General features: G+C 43.2%; 2 protein-coding genes across 2 annotated transcripts; one reads left to right on the top strand and one right to left on the bottom strand.

The window, feature by feature from the left end:
- Positions 1-198: 198 nt before the first annotated feature.
- On the bottom strand, positions 199-17,288 carry tom1l2a (target of myb1 like 2 membrane trafficking protein a). Its single transcript, XM_079281325.1, has 16 exons — positions 17,218-17,288; positions 13,134-13,218; positions 11,681-11,759; positions 11,164-11,313; positions 10,942-11,076; positions 10,704-10,862; positions 10,332-10,448; positions 9,546-9,679; positions 9,082-9,124; positions 8,114-8,285; positions 7,786-7,900; positions 6,916-6,991; positions 6,088-6,162; positions 3,510-3,569; positions 2,929-2,965; positions 199-2,846 (listed from the first exon to the last, which is right to left on the bottom strand). Exons 1-16 carry the CDS (start codon positions 17,267-17,269, stop codon positions 2,692-2,694), a joined length of 1,644 nt encoding a protein of 547 aa, XP_079137451.1. The 5' UTR covers positions 17,270-17,288; the 3' UTR covers positions 199-2,691.
- Positions 17,289-18,001: 713 nt separating this feature from the next.
- Positions 18,002-21,105, top strand: drc3 (dynein regulatory complex subunit 3; the record flags this gene model as incomplete). The annotated part of the gene is given in 12 exon segments (XM_079281548.1): positions 18,002-18,125; positions 18,208-18,324; positions 18,443-18,609; positions 18,757-18,903; positions 19,097-19,195; positions 19,300-19,428; positions 19,431-19,667; positions 19,788-19,919; positions 20,034-20,119; positions 20,356-20,476; positions 20,723-20,854; positions 20,979-21,105. Coding segments are annotated over 12 exon segments (1,611 nt in total). The 3' UTR covers positions 21,099-21,105.
- Positions 21,106-21,214: the final 109 nt, after the last annotated feature.

The following is a 21,214-nucleotide window of genomic DNA, read 5'->3' as shown; positions in this document are numbered from 1 at the left end:
CAACCAAAGGAAGCAAACATATATATATATATATATAAAAACTATATGTGTTAAGATTAGTTGACACTTTATGCGCTGATCTTTTGGAGCAGAGTGGATGAAATGTCCATGAACCCACACATGGGGGGGGGGGGGGGGGGGGTGAGAGGCTCATGTGACCAGTGCAAGATTGCAAAATAACCACAAACAGTTGTGAGGTAGAGGTCACACATTGCTAGTGTTTTATTGGGCAGTTATATATACGTGCAGTAGGTCAAACAAAAATCTGACCATTAGTAACGGCAGAAGACGGCACAGCCACACAGACATGGGACACCCACAGACGGAAAACAAGCCTCTCTTCCATGTCCACCAAACATCCGCTCAATGTTCTGCTTCTTCAGTATTAAAAGACATTCAATAACCATTTTTGAGATAGCATGTTGCAATCAGGACTTAAGCTTCATAAAAGCGAGTAACACAATACACTGTTACAGATCCAGAGATACGTAACATACAAACAGAAAATTACTCAAGTTCCCCTTTTAAGGATCTCCTGTTACATCTTTAGTAATCCTCTTTGCTCGGCCTGCATCGTACATTTTTTTTATTAAAGTGAACACAATGGTTGATTGTAAATTTAACGCGTGGCAACCATATTAAACCTATAAACCATATGTAACCATACAGCATTCAAAAAAAAAAAGCTAAAGCTCATTAATCATTAACTTTCCTAAACTAAAATACATTTATATATTCAATCATAATGATTACATAGACACAAAATTGCAATGATGTTAAAATATAACAAATCATGAATATTTCCCTTTAGTGGAAGGTCTATACTGATGACACGTAATGCATGATGCACGAGTTAGGCTTTTACATCTTGGGATGCCTTGATTGACAAGGCTTTTGGTCTTAAATGGACTAACACAATCTTCAACGTTAAAACAAACCAGAGCTAAAAAAAATAAATAAAAAATAAAAAAGGAAGCTAAAGAGCTGGAATGGAGACAGGATTGCTTTTTGCCTCAAAGACAAACGCCAGTCAGAGCCACTTTGTTGAAATCAGCCAATCACAGAAATGCTTGGCAGCAGCTCCAACAGGAGCAGACGAATCACAACAGAATGAAAACACATCAAGAACAAAAGTACAGCTTTGACTGCACAAATCAAAGAAAGTACAGTTGTGGTTGTTTGCATGTTTTAGCCTCAACCACAAAAAAAGATAAATGATAAAAAGGGTTCCTTTTTTTTTCTTTTCTTTTTTAAACATGAACTATGAAAATACAATCAGGGAATCAAATCATACATAAACCTCTCTGCCCTCTGGATGTTACTGTGAGTCTAAATATGTTTAACCAGATACAGAAACTAGAATTCATGTATTTTGAGGTATATAGATTACATAGCTGAGTGTAAGTGAAGATGCACCTAACACAGCCTTTAATACAGTGCATGATTCTAAGCTTTACTTTTTGTCTGTTAGTTGATTATGGTGCCAGCGTTAAGTCATGCTGATCCTTTAAATGCATGTGTACGTTATCTTTTAAAGTTTAGTTAAGGATTGATGGACAGTTGTCCATCAATCCTCTTATTTGTGAACAAGCCCTGCAATAACAGTGACAAAAGTTCAGTGCAAAATGAAGTCAATCTAATGACTATTTCCCATCCCCTAGAAAAATATGAAGCATCTTGTAAACACAAAAGGGAAAAAACAAAAAAATACAGACTTGTTTTTGCTTCGAAGTGCACAGACATCAATATAGCAGGGGAAGGAAAACCTCAATACTGGCTGGTCATTAAAGCCTCAATGTTCTTTGGAATGGCTTAAAGTGTTTGCAATTGTTCCAAGGGCGGCTAATTTGTTGTAGCTTTTCAGAGGACTGAAAAGACTCGCGGGAAATATTCCACGGGCACGTTCCTTCCCCATAGCCATTTAAAATACATAAAGAATCCCAACTAGTGCCTTTTCAGATTTTTGTTTTTTTATATTCCCTTTGGTAAAAGGAATGCGGGCGTACACTCATCAAGAGTAGCTGTTATACATTTAGCTATTAGCAGAATTAGCCTGCTAACAATAAGCCTTTTGTCCCCACTGCTTCAGGCAAATTGGGTCATAAAGCCTGTTTCCATTCCACACACACATCTCAGTATTAAAAGAAAGAATCGAGCTCTAACTGGAGTATTTTGTGGAGAAAAGCATGGATGGACCAGAACCACAACACTAGTACACAGTGGAGAACAAACCATTAAAACAATAAATGCATAAATTAGCAATTAGCTGAATGTAGTCAAACACAATGTCATCCTAATTGTATGCTTTCATACTGGCAAAGCATTGGCCTGCAGTGAATCTTTTCCCATTGACCTCGCAGTAATATACCACATTTTCAAACCACATCAGACTAGTTAGCTCGTCTTCCTTTGGTGGTGCGTTACAAATGAGGTGCAGAGCTGCGAGTAGTACATCCCACGCTGACAGATTAATACATCCATATATAGAGTAAAAACGCAACACAGTCGTGCGCAGTACACATGTTAAAGCAACAGCGTGGCAAGAGAACGACAAGGAGGTGGAGATCACTTGCTACACCACTGCCAGTCAGCGACGAAATGGGACCCGGAGGGACTGTTAGGGAGGAATCATTTCGGGGCGAAGACCTTTAGATGCCCCTGGAGAGCGACCCGAGGTTCTCCGAGAAGAGTCTACAAGGCAAAGAGGGCGTCCTCCGTCCGTTCAGCCTTCTTGTGGGAGCCACCAGCGGCACGAGCGGGGTGAGCGGGGTGAGCGGGGTGAGCGCCGGGGGGAGACGGCAGAGAGTCCGGTGCCTTCGCTCGCTCCTCCAGGAACTTGTCAAACTCTGAGAGAAACAGATGAAAAATCAACAAGGCTTGACACACGTTCGAGCGAGTGGAGCATATGCAGCGGTGATCGGTCTGTACCTTCACTGGTCACCCCGTCCTCGGCAGCATCCCCTTTCTATTGAGAAAAAAAAGTCAGAAGATAATGTTCACACACTGGCATCTTAATGGAGTTGTCTTTGTTTCAAAAGAGAGGAATAAACCTTAGTGGACAGGACAGTCAGCAACACATTAAGTTGATACTCAAAAGCATCACACAAGTTTCACAAGTTCCATTCAAAGTCGCTCACGAAGAATCCGTCAATCATTCATCCGTCCACACGTTTTCACAGGTGACGAGAACAAGGAACCTTCTTGAGCCGGACTCCACAACCGCCACATGCACATGTTAAGGAAGCCATCTTAACGTGACCACCATTAGCACTATGTTAGCATTCGTAAGGCAAACCCCAAACTGTTATATGGAAGCCATTGGTGTGAATACATTAGTTTACAGTGAATGAAAGGATGCAACATGAAAGGAAACTAAAGTCAAATGTAGTTAGTGAAATGAGAACGGGTGAAATGCGCTATCGAAGAAAAACAGAACCAAACCGAGGGGAGAAGGGAGAGAGAGAGAGAAAGAAGAGAAAAGGATATAAATCGAGGTAAAGAAGTCTCACCACGTCAGCACAGAGCCACTCCTCTATGTCATCCATGACAGAGGACTGCGATACGGGGATCTACGGAGCAAAGCCATGGACAAACCAAGGGGCAGCGCCAAAGCCACACAACGGGAAGACACCCAACCCCGACAACAAAAAGAGAAATGATAACACGCACACACACAAAAAATTAATCACAAGAATAGGGGTCACCAAAGGCTCGGAGAGGAAGATGATGAATGAGAACAAAAATGAGATTTGCACAAAAGACACTCGACCCCTCTCAAGTCTGTGCTCGTATTGTTTCAGCTCAGCTGTCTTCAATGGGTTCAGGAGTTCCCAGGATGTGTATTGTTCTCATTAGTTCTGTAGCTTAACAGCTGCCGACTAATGTCACGCAGCAGTGTTAATTATTCCACATCATTAGTTAATTAGCAAATCGCTTGAACGTGATTAAGAGATTGATTGGCTGGGAAAAGCTGAAAGCACAGGGACCGTCGAGAGGCGGGGCCAATCCCACGGCACACACACGAGCTCTGCATGGCGTGCAGGGACTGATGATGTGATGACGCTGCGTAAAAGTGGAGGGCGTGCGTTTGTGTTTATGTTCGTTTGGACACCAAACGATCGCGGTGAATCAGGACTGCGAGGAAAGTTTGTTGTGTTATTTGCCGTTGAAAAAGGAAACTTCTCAGAGTGGCTCGAGTCTTTCCAGGATGAGCAGCATTCTGGGAAATGGCTAAAGTTGCGAGCTGGCTTTTTGTTTACACACAACACTTCTTCCACATCCTTTTCCCTGCGATGAAAGGGAAAGTCCACATTTGACGTCGAACTGATATCAAACTTCAATAGAAAAAACAAAAACCTTTTCCTGAGACCCTGCTACAGACGACAAGAACACGGGTGGGGTTTCCTCGTGAGATAACAGTTCACGCAATGAAGGAGCTTCGTTAAATTAAAGGCCAGGGCAGTGAAAGGCATTCACAGGAAGAAAACACATGCAGCTGTGTGAACAGGAGAGAAAATGCTGTAGAAAAGTGTGCAATAAGAAGTATTCTCTTATCATGACTCGCACTCATAAAAGTTCAAAGTGTAATCCGTTATACTCAATATTCAGTCATAATATTAACTTAATAGTTAGTGTTAATATTACAACTACTGATCCATATGTTCGGTGAGATGTTAGTTATATCTCGTGTGTTATTTAAGATCCAAAGACAGTTAAGAGGACCGCTGACAAATACTCTCCACTACACAGCAAATCAACCATCCCTTAGCTTGGGTGATGGCGTTGTCAGTACTTTAACAAAGTTCATCATTGTTGATTTAGCCGTGCTGTGTAGCAGAAGTATCTGTACTTCCCTGCTGTGTTAGTGTGTGACCGTTAGGAGGTGAATCGGGCTGATGGAAGCTCCCCGGTGACCCGTCAAGCTCATTAACCCGTCTATAAAGGGGCGGCGTTAAAGAGGAACGCATCAGTAATGGGTTTAGTGTTTAGCGCCCGTGTCAGTGGAGTGCAATGAAGGTGGGCAATATTGATAATACCCTATACTATTGTACAAGTAACTTTATATCACTGCTGCAATAAATATTGTTTTCTGGAAATTCAAATAAATAACTGGTTGTATCAATAAAATACTGGAGAATGTATGTTTTTGGTTAATCCAATGAATTAAATACTTAACACTGAACTACCCGGTCATAAAGCTTGCTTCATTATGCATTATTGATTTGCAAGATGCCTGCATGACCCAATACAACCAATGAAGCAGATATTAAAGCGATGGCTACCTCAGCAGAAGCAGGTCAGCAAAGTCAGCGATGGTTGGCAAACTGCTAACGTCTGAAAAGGATCATCTGGATATTTTGAAGCGGGGTTGTACGAGGTTCTGTTATTGTGTGACTTTACTGAATCCTAACCAACCCTTTAATTAAAACACCAAAGTCACACAATAACACAAACCAACTAACTGGTCGAGGCAGCGGTGTACTAGTAACTGCTGAGGTAAAATTGCTGTTTTTGTCAAGGGAGGCTGGTGGCTTTGAAGGGAGCATAAATAACGGCTTCAGTTCCCCGGGAGAAAGGGCCGTCTGACAGCAAGGTTACAGAGGTGAACATATCCTAAATATAGCATATGCTAAAACTGAAATTGATTTCCATTTAGTTAAATATTTAACCTTTAGCAGCTGCCACTGCCCACAGCAGTACTTTGCTCCTGTGTCGGTTTCTCAAAATTGGGCACGTGCCAACCGCCGTCTCCGGATAAGTACCTCAAACAACCCAACTTCAAAAGATCCAAACTATCCCTTTAAAGGTATCATCATATTGCCCAACACGAGAGTACAACATCTGCACCGACATGGAGGTTGATGATGTTCTCCGGTGGAAAAGGTTTGGTAATGGGTTCCTGGTACGGGCTTGTTCGGGCCTTCCAGGACAAAAGCAATGAGATGAGGCAAAAAAAAAACGAGAACAGCTCATGAGGGTTATGGATGATGCCGCGAGAGGTTGAGAGCAAGGGTGACGGTGGACACGGGGGAGGGGGGGCGAGAGGGGGGGGGGGGGGGGGGAGAGGGGCGAGGATGGAGTCCTCACCATTCCTTGGGTAATAAGCCAGCTGTCTATGGGCAGCTCCTGATCTGCTGGGTTATCATCCCCTTTTACACTCGGCTGAATCAACAACAGAACAACACCTTACACAAGAGAAGAAAGGTAGCAGGCCCCACCACAGCAGAGCACACAGTGCAGAGAGAGAGACAGGGGGAGGAGTCAAATATGCAAGAGGAGACAGTCATTTTAAAAAAAAAGGGAGAAAAAGAGGCGAGAAGGTTGATTCCATAAAGATGAAAGAGGAAAATAAAAAGGTAAAGTAAAAGCACTGTGCGAGGCATAGGCCACCTGACTTAAAAAAAAGAGATGGTATGCACGCACGCACATGTACACACACACACACACACACACACACGTCTGTGTACATATGCAGCCATGCAAATATATTGCAATGTGTGCTCGGACAGGAGGAAGTTTGATTTTGTGTACAAAGCGATTGGGGTGGAGTTCTCTTTATATTTAACTCAAAAAATCAAATTTTCTTTTTTTAAGTAAAGACAAAACAGCTAGAACTTATGTTTAAATAATCTTTTGAGCGCTCACTTATCGGCACGCTTAACACTTGAACAGTTACCATGTTGCAAGATATTTATTTTAGCTGTTCAGCAATAGCAACCCGACGGCCTTTTGTTTGATCAAAGTTCAAGTAGCACCGCAGCGGACTGTAGAACAGTATCACAGATCATCACATGCAGGGAGAGACCGAGGACACACTGGTACAGGAAAGGCTCATCAGCCATGGAAATAACAGCAACACCCACGCTCCATATGTGGGTGAACGCTGTATCACACGACATGCATCAGTGTACTCACCCCTCCTGTGTTCTGTTGTCTCACATCCAAAGCCGAGGCCAGGCTACCCAGAGCCTGAGGGTCCTCGTACTTTACACTAGGCACAAAACATATACAGCACAGTTAAGATAATTTAAAAAAAACACAGTAAAACTGTTCATACCCAGATTATAATGTATTTTATTTCTGTGAATATCTGGTCAGATGCCAACATTAGGTGAGATTTTTTAAAGAACAGGACAACTATTATATTATTTTTTGGTCATTTGGCGTTCATGACGCAGCACAGTGGAGAAAGACAGAGAGAGGAAAATGAAATGCAACAATGCTCTCTGGCCAGCAGGGATGTTGCTGTCATGTGAAAAAACAACTGCTGAGACACCAGATTCCCCAAAATACCCTTTTTGCGATTTTGCAGCATTCATCAAGAACAGGAACAAATCCAAAGCACTGGAGAATGAAAAGTAAATCGACTAAATCGACTATAAAGTGACGCAGCAAGGATGATAAAATATCACTTGACGCATTATTGTCAAATGGGAAACTTGTGTGCCTTGCCCTTACTTCATCACTTTTATTGCTCCACCTTAATGTTCAATTTAACAGCTGAAGGCAACAAGTTGTTGGAAGAGAAAATACCAGATCTCCATCCAAACACTGGAGTTATTCCAAATCCATTTTAGCAAATGCACGAGGTAATAATTCTCAATAAGAAAGTTAAGGGGGCCCATCAAAAAGTTTAGACTTCATCACACAAAGTGCACACGGGTATATTTTATTTTAGATATAAACGGTGGTGATGAAAAGCCATTAAATTAAAAAGAATGACACCCTGAATAAAAACATGAGGATCCGGGCTGCCCCAGAAGCAAAAGGAGATCGTTAACCTACTTTTTGCGCTGCTCCGCCAAAGAGCTGGTCCTGGTCTGGGCGAACATGTCAAAGTCATCCGGGTTGCGCTCGGGCAGAGAGGACAGGGTCCCGCTCGCGCTGTCTGAAGCTACATCTTGGAAAGGGACCGAGAGAGAGGAGATCAGAAAAGGGGGAGGAGCGAGGAGAGGACGGAGAAAGCAGAGACAGAGGATTATGAAGAAAGACTCAGGACAGAACAGCTAAATGCAGCTAAATGCCAGGTCTGCAGGGAGGAGGGATGCTAGCTCTGGTAAGAGATTGTATTTGTATGCGTATAATAGACTGGATGCCCTTTTTTTGTTCTTACCAATACTAGCTAGTGCAGACGAAAGAGAGGCCGTGGTAGGGTTAGGTGCCGGGGAGGCGGCGGCCCCGGGGGCGGATTTGGACGCAGGGCTACAGCTGATCCTGGGCGAGACCACAGCAGGGGAGCCTGGGCCCAGGTCTATCAGGTTGTCCTCTGTGGCCTCATTCAACATCTGAAAAGGGAGCACAGACAGGAAAAAAGATGGCCATCAACAATTCAGTTCAAGCAGAAAATTGAGATGAAGGAAGCACATTGAGGATGACACATGACATTACTGAGTGTTTGCTTTATACAGAGAGAATGCATTGCATCTACTGAAATGCTACAGGATTGACTATTTGCACAATACGAGACAACATTGAGGGTTGTAGTTGTGGGTCGGAGGCACAGGAACAGTACAGATGTTTGTTGCATAAACATCTGCACAAGATGTCAAGACGGAAGGAAAGGGGAGGACATTTAGTGTCTGGTTTCACACAGTGCTACCGACGGGTCTAAGCTTTAGCTCCATACAGCAGACGTGTTAAACATTCATCACTCTGTTCATCCCCGGCACATTGGCAAGGATTGAACCTGGTACTGGGCACCATACTTGCCTCCATCAGCTGGCCACAACACAAACAGACAAGAGCACACAGAAAGATCAACAGAATGCAAACACAAAATGTGAGACGTAGCGAGAGATGCCCCCGACCCTTCTGGCAACCGCACACTCCGAATAGCAGATTGGGACTTTTTCTGCTTTGCTCTTACAGTGTTAATGCTGCGGTGGATTGTGTACGCTATCACTAATAGGAATAAATAATTCACGTACTAAAATGAACACGTGGACAGATTTGTCTGAAGCATCCCTCACAGTGTCGTTGATATTGGACAAACATGCTAAAAAGACAAACAGGTGATCCTACGAGAGCATTTGTGCGTTTGATTTCTGCTCTTTGAACACAGACTGTGTTGATGGTACTCACCCCGTTGTTCTGCGCGGCTCTACCGGACCTGTACCTCTCGTACCTGCGAGCAGAAACAAAATCCTTTGAGTGTTTTTCCACTTTGTGGGGTTCAGATGCCTTAAACGTCTTTCATCTCCAGAACCCCCATGAAAGAGACATTTTACCAGTTTGAAGGCGTGGAATGTTAAAAAGGATGAAGTCTTAACACGAGCGCTGGAACTTTGTGGTGTTTGAAATTGCCGGTGTCGAGCATGCTTTCTCGAAAAAAAAAGAAGATTTTTCATTGACAAGTTTGGTTAAAACTACAGCTGGAGCCTCCTATTTGAAAGCATGAATTGAAGTTTAAATATTTATTCATCGAACATACTGGACCCAGCCTCGATCTCACACATTAGGCAGGTTCTGTTACATTACTGCGCACACTCGGACCCTCTTCTGAAGCCCTTGTTGCGCTTTAAACATAACTTCTAAATCGACCGTACCTCTCATATCGGAGGAAGATGTTGTTGAGGTCGTCGTTGACGTGCAGCAGCTCCTCGGTCACTTCCTCGTTAGAGACCCGTGAGATCAGCTCGACCACTCTCTGCTGCATAGCCCTGCACGTTCTGTTCAGCTCCTGCAGAGATTGATCAATAGAGTAACTATAGAGGATCAAATAGTTTTGTCAGACACCCACACACACTATACATCTAAATATGGGGAAATTAACTGTACAATAAATATAATGTACCTGTATATATTTCTAAAGGCATTTCATTTTGAGCAAGATAGAAATATTTGCTCAAATGTGTAAAAAAAAAAAAAAAAGAAGAAGAAAATGCACCTGACAATTACAGCGGGGCCAGGTCCTTAAAACTGGCACAAATACCGGAGTGGCTTTGCCTTTAGGAGATTAAACTCTGCTTGACTTTCACTATGTCTTTCCACTAAAAACTAAAGGCACTCCGCCCCCTGGTGGGTGAACATAATTCCAACACTTTACAGTTGACGTGCCATGTTGGAAAGCTTTCAGAATGAACACATTTTAGAGTGTGTTGGGAACTCTCACAGTTAATTAGCTTACATGAGCCCATATTCATCTATACAGCTTGAGAGACCCGAACTAATTTGCTTCCTCAAAATAATCTTCTAAATTTGGATTTTACCTTCATGTTCAACTCAAAATCCACGTTAAAACCCATAAAGTCAGATTTATTTCTGTAATAATTAACTTTGATGAAAAATGTTAGAATACAGTAGACCTCATTATGTATTCATGCGCCTCTCACCTGAAGCAGTTCTAGGTCAGAGGCGTCTTCCTGCCCGGGGACCATCTCCGTCAGCATTTCTGACATGACTTTGGTGTTTCCTCTCACTACGTCCAGCTCACTGCGCAGCCGGGCGATCTGAAAGCACAGCAGGTCAGAGGTCATGTGGACACGTTCGGTACCAGCAGTGCTGCAGATGTTCTCGAAGGCGGTCGATTGAGTTGGTCAGGGTGTCCAGTTGAAATCTTGTAATCCGCTTTAATCTACGCACTTCACGGTTTAATTGCTAAACTCTGGATAAATCTGATGTACTGACGGACTCTGGTGAAATGAAATAGTGCAGCAGAAAGTACATTTTGTGGGGGGTTATAGGTTGCTGTTGAAGCCTCTCACCTGTTCAGGGGTAGTTGTGATGGGGCTGGGCACGAGGGAGGCCTGCGTGGTAGATGCAGGGGTCAGGGCCAGGGTCGGGATCGGAGCAGGTTTAGGGGTCCCGGCGGCGGGTGAGGCCGGTAGGTACTTGATCATGGCGGGGTCCACCTCTGCTGTAACCTGGAAGCAAAAAAATCCCCCTAAGGACATCGCGTTGTGAATATACATGCGCGTTTATGCTGCGTTTCTTTCTTCTCACCCTCTGCGGTGTGTGGATGGGAGACAATGCATCCAGGTCGGCCATCGGGAACTCAATGCCTTTCCTCTTCAGTTCCTCATAGATGTGGACCACACCGGTTAGATCGGGGCAACTCCTGAAGGCATCAGCCCAGGCCTGCCACACACACACACACACAACATTGTGACTTACAACAAACGTAAAAAAACATAAATAGTCCGTTAGCAGAAAGAGCCCCAATACCTGTATAAGCGACAGCACTTTGTCTTGTACGATGGTTGGAGGATTGGTTTTCGGGGAGATGATTTTGACCAACACACCATCGATGAAGTCTCTGTTGGCCACCTGGACGTGAAACCTGTGACCACAGTTCTTCACACATGTCTCCAGAACCTGCAGGAAGGGAGGAGAAGATTAAACGGAGACAGAAGCATGGCAGGAGTGCTTTCATCTCACACACACACACACACACACACACACACACACACACACACACACACACACACACACACACACACACACACACACACACACACACACACACACACACACACACACACACACACACACACACACACACACACACACACACACACACCAAAGATGTGGGTGGATATGAGCTCAGCTCAGAAGGTATGGCTGCTGTGAATAACATGGAGGGGTCAAGTTTTATGCCAGGTGAAATCCTTTAATGTGCCCTACACACTGAAAAGCAACAACAACTTGTTCTGGTGAATGTGATGCCAGTTTAACTCCTCACCGTCAGCGCCAGCATCACTTCTCTGTAGTTCTTGTTGCCCCCGAGTCTCTTCTTCAGCGCCCGCGTGGCGTCCTTCGGCCTGGAGGGGAAAAACAGCAGCAGAGACACAGCTGGATGAAGCGCCCCAGCTGAGAGTAGGCATAACATCTTTGACTTTGTTGGAATGAATTATTTTCCGTGCCACAATAACAGATGCCAGTCAGTCTGTCGGCATAGCGGTTTGACTGAGACAGAGAAGTGCTGTCACGCCATCTGTTTCCCTCTCTTCTTTCTGAGTGACTGTTTTTCTCCCAAAGGAAAGATCAAAGCGGTCCATGTGATAAGACTTGAGGTTGGCTCTCTGCCTCACACTGACCGTCTCTTCACTGCAGATGAGGCGAAATAAGCTCCTTCATGAGCTTTGGATTATGCCTTTTAACGAGGGAGCTGAAGTCGACAGAAATGGATAAAGATGGCGCGCAAAGTCTGATAGCATCCTCGAACAGCGCTCTGTATGTGTGTTTCTGATTCAGTGTTAATTGTTTTTGGATGGTGCATCTGCTTTATTATTACTTCCTTAACCCAGTAGCACGTGTTAAGACACCACATGTTCTTTAAAAAAAGTCATTTTTACTTGCAGAAACTTGCAGGTTTAACTCCGAGAGCTAACCAGACACTGTGTAACGTCTTTAAGACAAGAAGTTCTGTGTTCTGTGAAGCTGAACTCCCTTCGTGTGTGTGTGTGTGCGTGTCCGAGTGTGACAGAGAGGGACCCATTTTGCATGCCAAGACAATGAGTGTGTGTCGGCATGAAGAATGTGAAAAGCAGAGGAGAAAAGGGAAAGTGTTGAGGGAAAATGGAAAAAGACAGATTCCATTATTCCTCATGATAAAAAAAAAAAAAGAGAAACAAAAGCTCTGTGCATAACGTCGATATTGGCCGGGATCCCTTGACGATTATATTTATTTAGGGTTATAAAACATTAAAATGCCTTACTGTAGCTGAACCAAGAACTTGTTCTAGGATGTATAATTATTTTCAATACTGATAGGAGCAGCAAAAAATGTAAACCAGTTCATGTATGTGTTTTTGTTGTAGCTTATGGTTAGGGTTGGGTACCGAAACTCTGTGCCAATATGGCACCTAGCGGGCTAGGGTATCGTTTTAAAAGTATCGTTTTAGCACCCAAACGATACCCAACCCTACTTATGGTCCGACTTAAGATGCAGAATCTACATTGTGTCGTATACCAGCGTTACTGCAGGAGGCTTAATGGGTTCATTCAGTCAGTGACACCTACAGAGAACAACAGGCCGTCTGTGGTGTGGTGTCTGCTGGTGAAGCACAGTGGTAGTCGGAGAGTCACTCAGTCAGCCAGTGGGACCAAACAATGACCGAACAGTTCGGGGACCAGAGGTATTTTCCAACAAAGTGCTGATGAAGCAAATTATAACCCAACAATGATGAACTCACCCCTCTTCTGTCTCGTTTATGATATCGCAGATCTCGATGTTGAGGGTCCAGTCCTCATTCTGTAGGCCTCCATCTGTGGCCCTCTCTGCAGGAAAACACGCAAAAACAGACTATTATATTATTTTATTTAAAACCGTTCCCTGTAATGTTGACAGTGCCTCTATTTTGTGTTTCATTCAGGGGTGCCAGTGCCCCTAATAAATGTAAATGTAAACATAGAAAGGGTAAATGAGTAGAGTACCATATTACCATTACTATACAGTAATTACCATTACTCTATGTTACCATGTAACATAGAGTAAACATAGAGCCCTGAGTTTACGTCATTATAGTCTTCACTGTAGATTAATCTACACAACACACATGAAGAAAACATCAGTTTTTATTTGATTTACAGTAACATGTGTTGTGAGACAGGACGCTGGTGGCTTTTCACACAGACCCGTTAACAACCCGACATAATGTCACTTAAAATGCAGACAATAACATAAACGACCGCCTGCAGATGGTTGAGTTTTATCTGATAAATAGTGATTACTAAATCTTGGCTTCTCGACGACAAAAACTTGAGGGCGGCCGGCACTGAAGTACATTTTTTGTTTTCAGACCTCATCCACGGTTTGCGCCCCGCCAGCTGTCTCGCTAGTAAGCATTAAGCTGGATCTCGGTCGGGCTCGGCTGCCGCCTGTGCTGAAGTCGATGCACACTAATTAAAGCCACGCATGGTTTACATAACATCGAAAAGTAAAAACTGTTGTGTAAGCAAGTCAGTGAGCAATGTCTCTTTCTCTAATGTCTTCTTTCATAAAAGCGCCTATAATCTTGGTTTTGAATCCTTCTTCGCTGTAACATTATACAACATGTATATAACTAAACAAGCAACGATTTAAGTAAATTAAATAAAAACCTGTCTAGAGGAAATTTATTAGTCTTCAACACTAATCTGCTCCTGTAGGACTGTGTGGATGGAGTTTGATCCGATTTGATTGAAAGTGACCAAACAACCCATCCGTCATCAGACAGGTGTTGCTGAATTCTGATTGGCTTCTGATTGACGTGGCGTCACCTTTTACTGACAAGAGACACGCCCACTTCAAACTAGTGAGCAAAATAGAAATACAGAAATCTCTTGTGAAAAATAAACAAACTGCTCTAACTTTGAAAAAACAAATCCTTCAGAAAATACTGTGCTCATGCAGCATCCCATCGCTCACAGCATGAAGATGATGAAGAAGACGTGTTTTCGGGTTTTGCTTGGATGTATTTTGTTCTGGCTTTGTCAAGAAAACTCTCATGAAATAAAATATCGTTCACCACCTGTTGCTCAACAGTCAGCTAGAGAGCTGGCTGTGTATTCATAACTCATATAACAGCTGAAAAAGCAAAGCCACGGAGGCTTTTTAAACTCCACCCGATTTATTATCATTTTGGCAACAGCCAGGAAATAATGCGATCCAGACCGTGAGGAGCGACAGTGATGAACTGGCAGCGCAGTCATCGCTGCGTTTCCTCGCTCTGTCTCCTCCTTCCTCGGCCGTCCCCTGAATCCATCCATCATGTCAGTGAAAGCTGATATCTATCAGGATCGCTCGTCATCTGAGCTGTGGCCGAGTTCCCGTGACTGACACTCGATGGATTCTCATTAGACGCTTCTTGAGCTCGGAACTTCTCTCCCCCTGCAGCCCAGAGGCCCCCCGAGCAGGCTGTCATGCCCAGGCCAAGAGCCTCTCACTGGGCCGTGTGCCTTCCTTTTGGGAGGCCCAACACTGGACAAGCCAGGCAGCCATGACTTATTCATGCTCCATCTCCCAGCTCCAATCAAGTTGTCACAGACTGGGCAAGAACCCACAGTTCCCACCTACAAACACACTTATACACATTTCTTTTCTTGTCTTGTGTTTAAGTCTGCACATAAAGCATACGTCTGGGGGACTAAACCAGCTAGTGCCGCTGGGACATCCCATGTAATCTCCTTAATGGATTGTCAGGACAGGGCAGAGCACGAGAAAAATAATCTCTCCATGTGAAATGACCTGGGAAGGATGCTGAACAATCGGAGCCTTGCTAATGAAGTTTAATGCCCTCTGAGTGCATTCATTCATTCATGGTGTTGTGTCTACCCCCCTTCGGTCCTGGGAATCGACCAGTGAAGCCAGTCGATCACATGGCTTTAACGGTGGCAGGCTGTGCCATCCGCCGACAACAAAGCCACAAATCTTTCCCCCATCGACACGTTTCGGTCCTTTTTTTTTTGACTTACACATTTTCAATTTGTCTTCTGTCTTTGCTCATTTACTCCTTCACTACGTACCTCAGCGATAGCAGCAGTTTGACAATGGCTGGTCGCCTCTGGTGATGTACAGAACTCCCGAGACACAGTATTAACCAGCACTCAGAGGAACTTTGCCCGGTCAAATAGTGGATGAAATTAATGAACTATTGCATTGCAAATACCACTCACTGACTGACTGACTGCAATGAAGAGGAGGCAAGAAAACTCATTCACCACCTCTAAACCCCTCCACCGCCTTCTCAGTCACTGAAGGACATGAAACAGCTATACAAAGTTCATCTCTAGCATCTCTTCTATCGATCTCTCTCTGAATGTTTCAGGTAAGCTGATCCTTTGCCCTGCTGCTGCGGTGTACAATACCACCACAACAGCCAAACAGACAGCCCGGCTGTACAACTCACTGCAGCAACTCGACCGCAGAGATCAAGCAGGAGATACAGCACATCTCTGTGAAACCCGAGAAGTGCTGCCTACATCAAACCAATGGATGTAACCTAGAAAGACCTCTACAGAAACAAAACGCTTGAGGCGACGCTCACAGTCGGTAGCGGAGGGCCGGTGTGAATGACGTGGCACAAAGCAGGGGACCAGCGGGTGAAGGACGACACTCACAAAAGGCCGGTGGACATAAGGCTCTCCAACTCCCATGGACGTCAGTCCTCCAAACGTTCTATCCAGAAGCTTGATTAAAGCACCGCATGGTTATCTACTTTCTATCATTAAGGAACTGAAAAACAAGATTCGGGAACAACATGAGAAAGTGTGTCATCGACATAGACAGGCTCCTTATTTATAAAAGAGCAGTACTGACTGCTTCTGTGAAGGTAAACACAAATCAACATTGTGACAAATGAATGTTTGTTCCACATCTGTTCTGCAGGGACGTGACTAAACAGGAAATGCCGCTTAAATTCTTTCGGGTCATTTACACAACTGTGTAAACACTGGCGTTGGAAATCAATTCAACACTGTTATGCAAATAAAGAGAGTGCATGTTATTATAGTGGACCAAAGACTCGAGTCAAGTCAATAGGAAAGGATCTATGAGAACCCAAGATGAGGAATTTAAAAAGAGACAGAAGAGTAATGATGTTGTTACAACGTGCACTGGGGTGGGTGATATTCAGGCAATCTAGAGAGTTTCTCGTCAATGAGCCTAATTACATTTTAATTAAACTGATATGTAAACAACAAAAGAAAGAAAAGTAAATTGTTGCACCCAGACTACAATTTCACATGATCAGACCAAACGCATCTCATCAGTTATATCACTCTGTCGTGATAAACGCACAGAGAAGCCTTGATGACAACTGTCAAAATGCAAAGATGAATACAACCACACCAGCCACACCAAAGGGATGTGGTGGACCACATGCCTCTCTTCTCCTCTGCAGCACACAGTATTACAGTTTGAATCGAAAACCAACCCGGCTGACCGAGCAGAGTGGTCAACTATTGTTCAGGGAACTAAGGACATATTGAACTTGGCTGAGGCTCTGCCAGACACTTTGAGCCATGTCATTCCCTGTCATTTCATTTCCTTGAGAAGTGCATTCATTGCATTTGTCTAACGTTACATACATGGAGAGTGACATACAGTTAACGCACTTGAGCTTATTAGCCGAAAAGCTAAATCCAAGTAGATGACGTCTGCTGCAATGATGCTTGCTAGCTCGCTATTTTCGTACCGTAAACCCTAAGTAGCAATACACCAAATGTCTGCCCACGTTCAAATAGTGTACGGAAGAGAACGTATCACATCTCTGATAAATAATTTTGAGGCGAACGTACCTATACATTGGCCCACGGGAGTGCTGTACGGATTTCCCAGTAAGAACTCCATTTTGACAACAAACAATTCGCTCGGGATAATGACGGAGCTTAAGGCCCAGAGGCGGTAATAAGTCCCGCCCATAGAGGAATGCTATTGGTCCATAAAAATGAGCGTTTAACACAATTGGTTGAAATCAATGTCGGTCAGATTCAGCAACTGAAGTTATGTTCAACAAACCCTTTTATATATAGGAACGTGTATTTTACTTGATAGTGCACCGTAATAATTAAAAAATACGACGAAAAATGTTCTCAAGCATTCATCCTCTGAATATATAGAACATTAAAATACGATTAACTGGATAGAGCCTACATTTTACTTTTGAAAAACTACAAGTTTTACCAAAAACAACAACGGTGTACCAAATCATATTGTCATCACGGTAAATCGTTATATTATTTTATTTTGTGCTTTTATGACATGTATAACGCTCGTTAAGTAAGGTATATTTTTTTAATTCAACGCATATTTTAACAAATTCTCTCTTGAGTACTTGAACGCAGCTTAAAGTCAGCCGGTTGCTATGTAACAGTGTGTAACCAACAGAGGTAACGTTAAGAGGTTAGATGACTTTGTGACTGTCGTAAGTAGTTAACCTAGTTAATGTTGGTCTGGTAAACTCATTGATCTAGTTAAAATAATCTTAGCTGTTACGTCAGCAAATGTGTTTTTTGTTGTTGTTGTTTAGCATGCTCAAACTAAGCTACAAATTCACAATATATAATCTGTTTATTACTTAAGATGGATGAGGAGATTCTTCGGAAGGCAATAGTGGCGCAAACCGCTGAAGATCACGTTATGCTTATTGTTGAGGCGGGTGACATCTACTTCGAGGAAACCCTTAACCTACAACTGGAATGCAGAAGTGAGTAGAAAAATGACAATAAATAAAAATATAATAATGAATGTGTATGGGTTTAGGTGTATGAAATATTGTTTGTTTACAGACATCCTGATGATTGACCACTTATGGGAATTCACATCTTTGGCCAGACTGGATTTGAACAACAATATCATAGAGAAGATCGAGGGCCTGGACCGTCTGATTCGTCTGACATGGCTTAGTAAAATGAAGTTTTGTATTTATATTCTGCTCATGCTTTCAGTAATAGTTGTGCATGTATTGATGTAGAGAACATCCTAAACTGCCATTAATAATGTCATTCTGAATATGTCTTTCAGATCTGTCATTCAACAGAATAGAGAAAATTGAGGGTCTGGTGTCTCTGCGGAAGCTTGAAGTGCTGAATTTGTCCAACAACAGAATCTCTGTCATTGAAAACATGGACACACTCGAGAAACTCACTCATTTCTTGATCGCAAACAACCTGCTTGGACAGCTGGAGAACGTAACAAGATTTTCTTGCATGAATCTTTCACATATTATGTCGTATCACGCTGTGTTGCAAGTATCAAGTAGCTAGTATTTTGCATTTTCAGAATACAACATGACATACTGTTGACATGATCTAATACAACTTGAATGCATTTCAAAGGTGCTCTATCTCAGGAAGTTCAAGAACCTGTTCACCGTCAACCTACGTGGAAATCCTGTCTCTGAGGAAGACGATTACAAATCTTCCATCGCAGCATACCTTCCAAACCTGGTGTGCCTGGACTACAGATTACTTGACGAGAAGACAGTAAGCATAGGCGGTGGTGTGTTTAGACTCAAACCCAAATTGCAATCTGGTGTCTTCTCCTTTTAAAAGCATTTTTTTTAATAAATCATTTTCTTTTACAGCATGACAGTGCCCAGGTTTGTTCGGAAATTCCACGTGGCTATTTACAATTTGCGGAGTTGATAATAACCAAATCACGTGTGTCTATGTGCAGAAAAACGAAGCGTCTATAAAACACCGGCATGTCCTTGATGAGGTGAAACAAGCTGATGAGGTTAAGCAAAGCCAGGAAGCTGAAGTCAAATTACACACGGTAGCATAATGCACACATTTGGTCATCCTCAACATTATGTTCCACTGAGCACTCCTCATTCTGTTTACATCCTGTGTGTGAGTTCAGTTATTCTTCACCTACAGGATGCCTTTGTGGAGCTCCTGAATGGCTCCCACCTGTTTCAGAGCATGCTCAAAGACAACCCAGAGGCAGAGACACTACACTGTGTGCCTGAAGTGGCTCCTCTGCTTCAAAGATATCCTGTGTTGTCTAAGACTTTCTAATCTACTGCAGGGGAATTAATGATCATTTATATTCCTTAACCCCTACACTTACATTTGAACAACAAATGGTGGAGCTGTGTACGCAGTTATTGGAAATAGGTTTGGCTGAACATAAGCGAAGAGAGACGGAGGTGAACTCCTTCTTCAGCGGTCAGAACGAGACTGTGACACGCTACCAGAGAGAAGCATCGCAGATATTGACACATTTTGAGCAGCAACACAAAGGGGTGAGCTGTTTGGACCGTAATGTTTTCAAAAGACCTGCACTGTACTTTATGTAGATAAGTCAGTCAAACCTGCTTTGAGTGACTAGTACGAGGGTATCTGTTGTGTTGACACTTTTCTAGAGGATAGTGGAGTTGCAGCAGTTATCGAAGAAAGACCTCGTGATGGTCAAGATCAACCACTGCAAAGAGGAAACCAACCAACTCTGTAACAGCCTCCTGGAACAGGAGCATCATCTGATCAGCCAGCTGGAGGTTGGTGTGTGTCTATTGTTTGTGTGTGTGTGTGTGTGTTCTATAGCTACAGATTGGAAACATCCCCTTACACCTACATGTCAAAAACGTAATGACGCCTTCTGTGTTTTTCAGGATAGCATCAAAAAGTTGGACATCAACATCTCGGACATGATTGGCAACTTCATTGAAACTGCTCAAGGGACATATCCTTTCTCATTGTGCATCATCTTAAGAGCTTTGAATCATTTCCGTTACCTCTGGTTCATTACTGTTCTCGGGGTAAAGCTATTGAGATACTGCACTTCCTCATTTGGGGAAGCAACTTGTTCCCAATCCAATTGGAGTGGTCAGTAATCGAGTCATGTTTAGATGTCATTGTTTGAATCACACAGTGACACACACACACACACACACACAGTTCGGGTGGAATGAGTTAAGACTTTCCATAACACAGTCGTACGTTTGTGCAATGTCAAGATCTGGAGAATGAATATCATGAGAAGGTGCAAGTGATTGCAGCAACTCGGGAGTACGTGGCCGAGGACAACCAGGACATGCCAGACCTTGATGAAATGGTGAGTGTTACCCCTTTTAGACCAAACTGGCTAATCCCAAATATAGGACGGAATATGGAAATTTTCACATGTAATGAAGTTCATATATTATTGCAGATATAGCAGAATAATACGAGTATTGTGTGAAGAGATTAACCTGACATCAGATGACAGAGATTAACCTGAACAGGCCAGATAAGGTCGGGACATGGTTGAATACCATCGTCAGTGCCCTCCGCCTTTCACACCTGTGTTGTGTCTGTGTAGCTGTTTGTAGACAAAGACACAGTGATGGATGCACTGGACAACAGCCACACGAACCACCTGTGTAAGATCAAGGACCGAGAGACTCAGTTGATTACACGTGCCGATGCCTGGAAAGTTGCTCTCGTCAAAGGGGTAGAGAGCTGAAATTACATTACAACAAACACCTCAATTTATATTTTCACATGGATGACACAACTCTCTCCTGTATCTCACTGTCTTGATATTGTTTGCTTTTTGTCTTCATGGGTTGTTACAGATTCATGACAAAGAAGTTAAGCAGAGCAGCACGCGAATCTCAGACATCTACAGACATGCGGCCCATTATTTGGAGCAGCTGGAAGGTTTATCTGTGAAACGATTCCGCCCAACGGTGTAAAAGTGTGTTTATATACCGTTTCAGTGTCTTCTCGTGGTCCCCGGTGCAACCACATACATGTGGATCAATGTGGTGTACATCTCTACTTAAGAAGAATAACATCAGAAGAAAAGCAA

This window comes from Melanostigma gelatinosum, assembly GCF_949748355.1.
Source record: "Melanostigma gelatinosum genome assembly, chromosome: 13".
Lineage (NCBI taxonomy): Eukaryota > Metazoa > Chordata > Actinopteri > Perciformes > Zoarcidae > Melanostigma > Melanostigma gelatinosum.
This window is presented reverse-complemented; position numbering and strand designations above follow the sequence as displayed.

What these genes read in the sequence shown, in the direction of transcription:
- tom1l2a (XM_079281325.1), bottom strand. Translation starts at nt 17,269, where the DNA reads ATGGAGTTCTTACTGGGAAATCCGTACAGCACTCCCGTGGGCCAATGT. An exon ending in ATCTTCCTCCGATATGAGAG is followed by an intron (nt 9,125 to 9,545) that starts GTACGGTCGATT and finishes TTCTGCTCGCAG; the next exon opens with GTACGAGAGGTACAGGTCCG. An exon ending in GGACGGGGTGACCAGTGAAG is followed by an intron (nt 2,847 to 2,928) that starts GTACAGACCGAT and finishes TGTTTCTCTCAG; the next exon opens with AGTTTGACAAGTTCCTGGAG.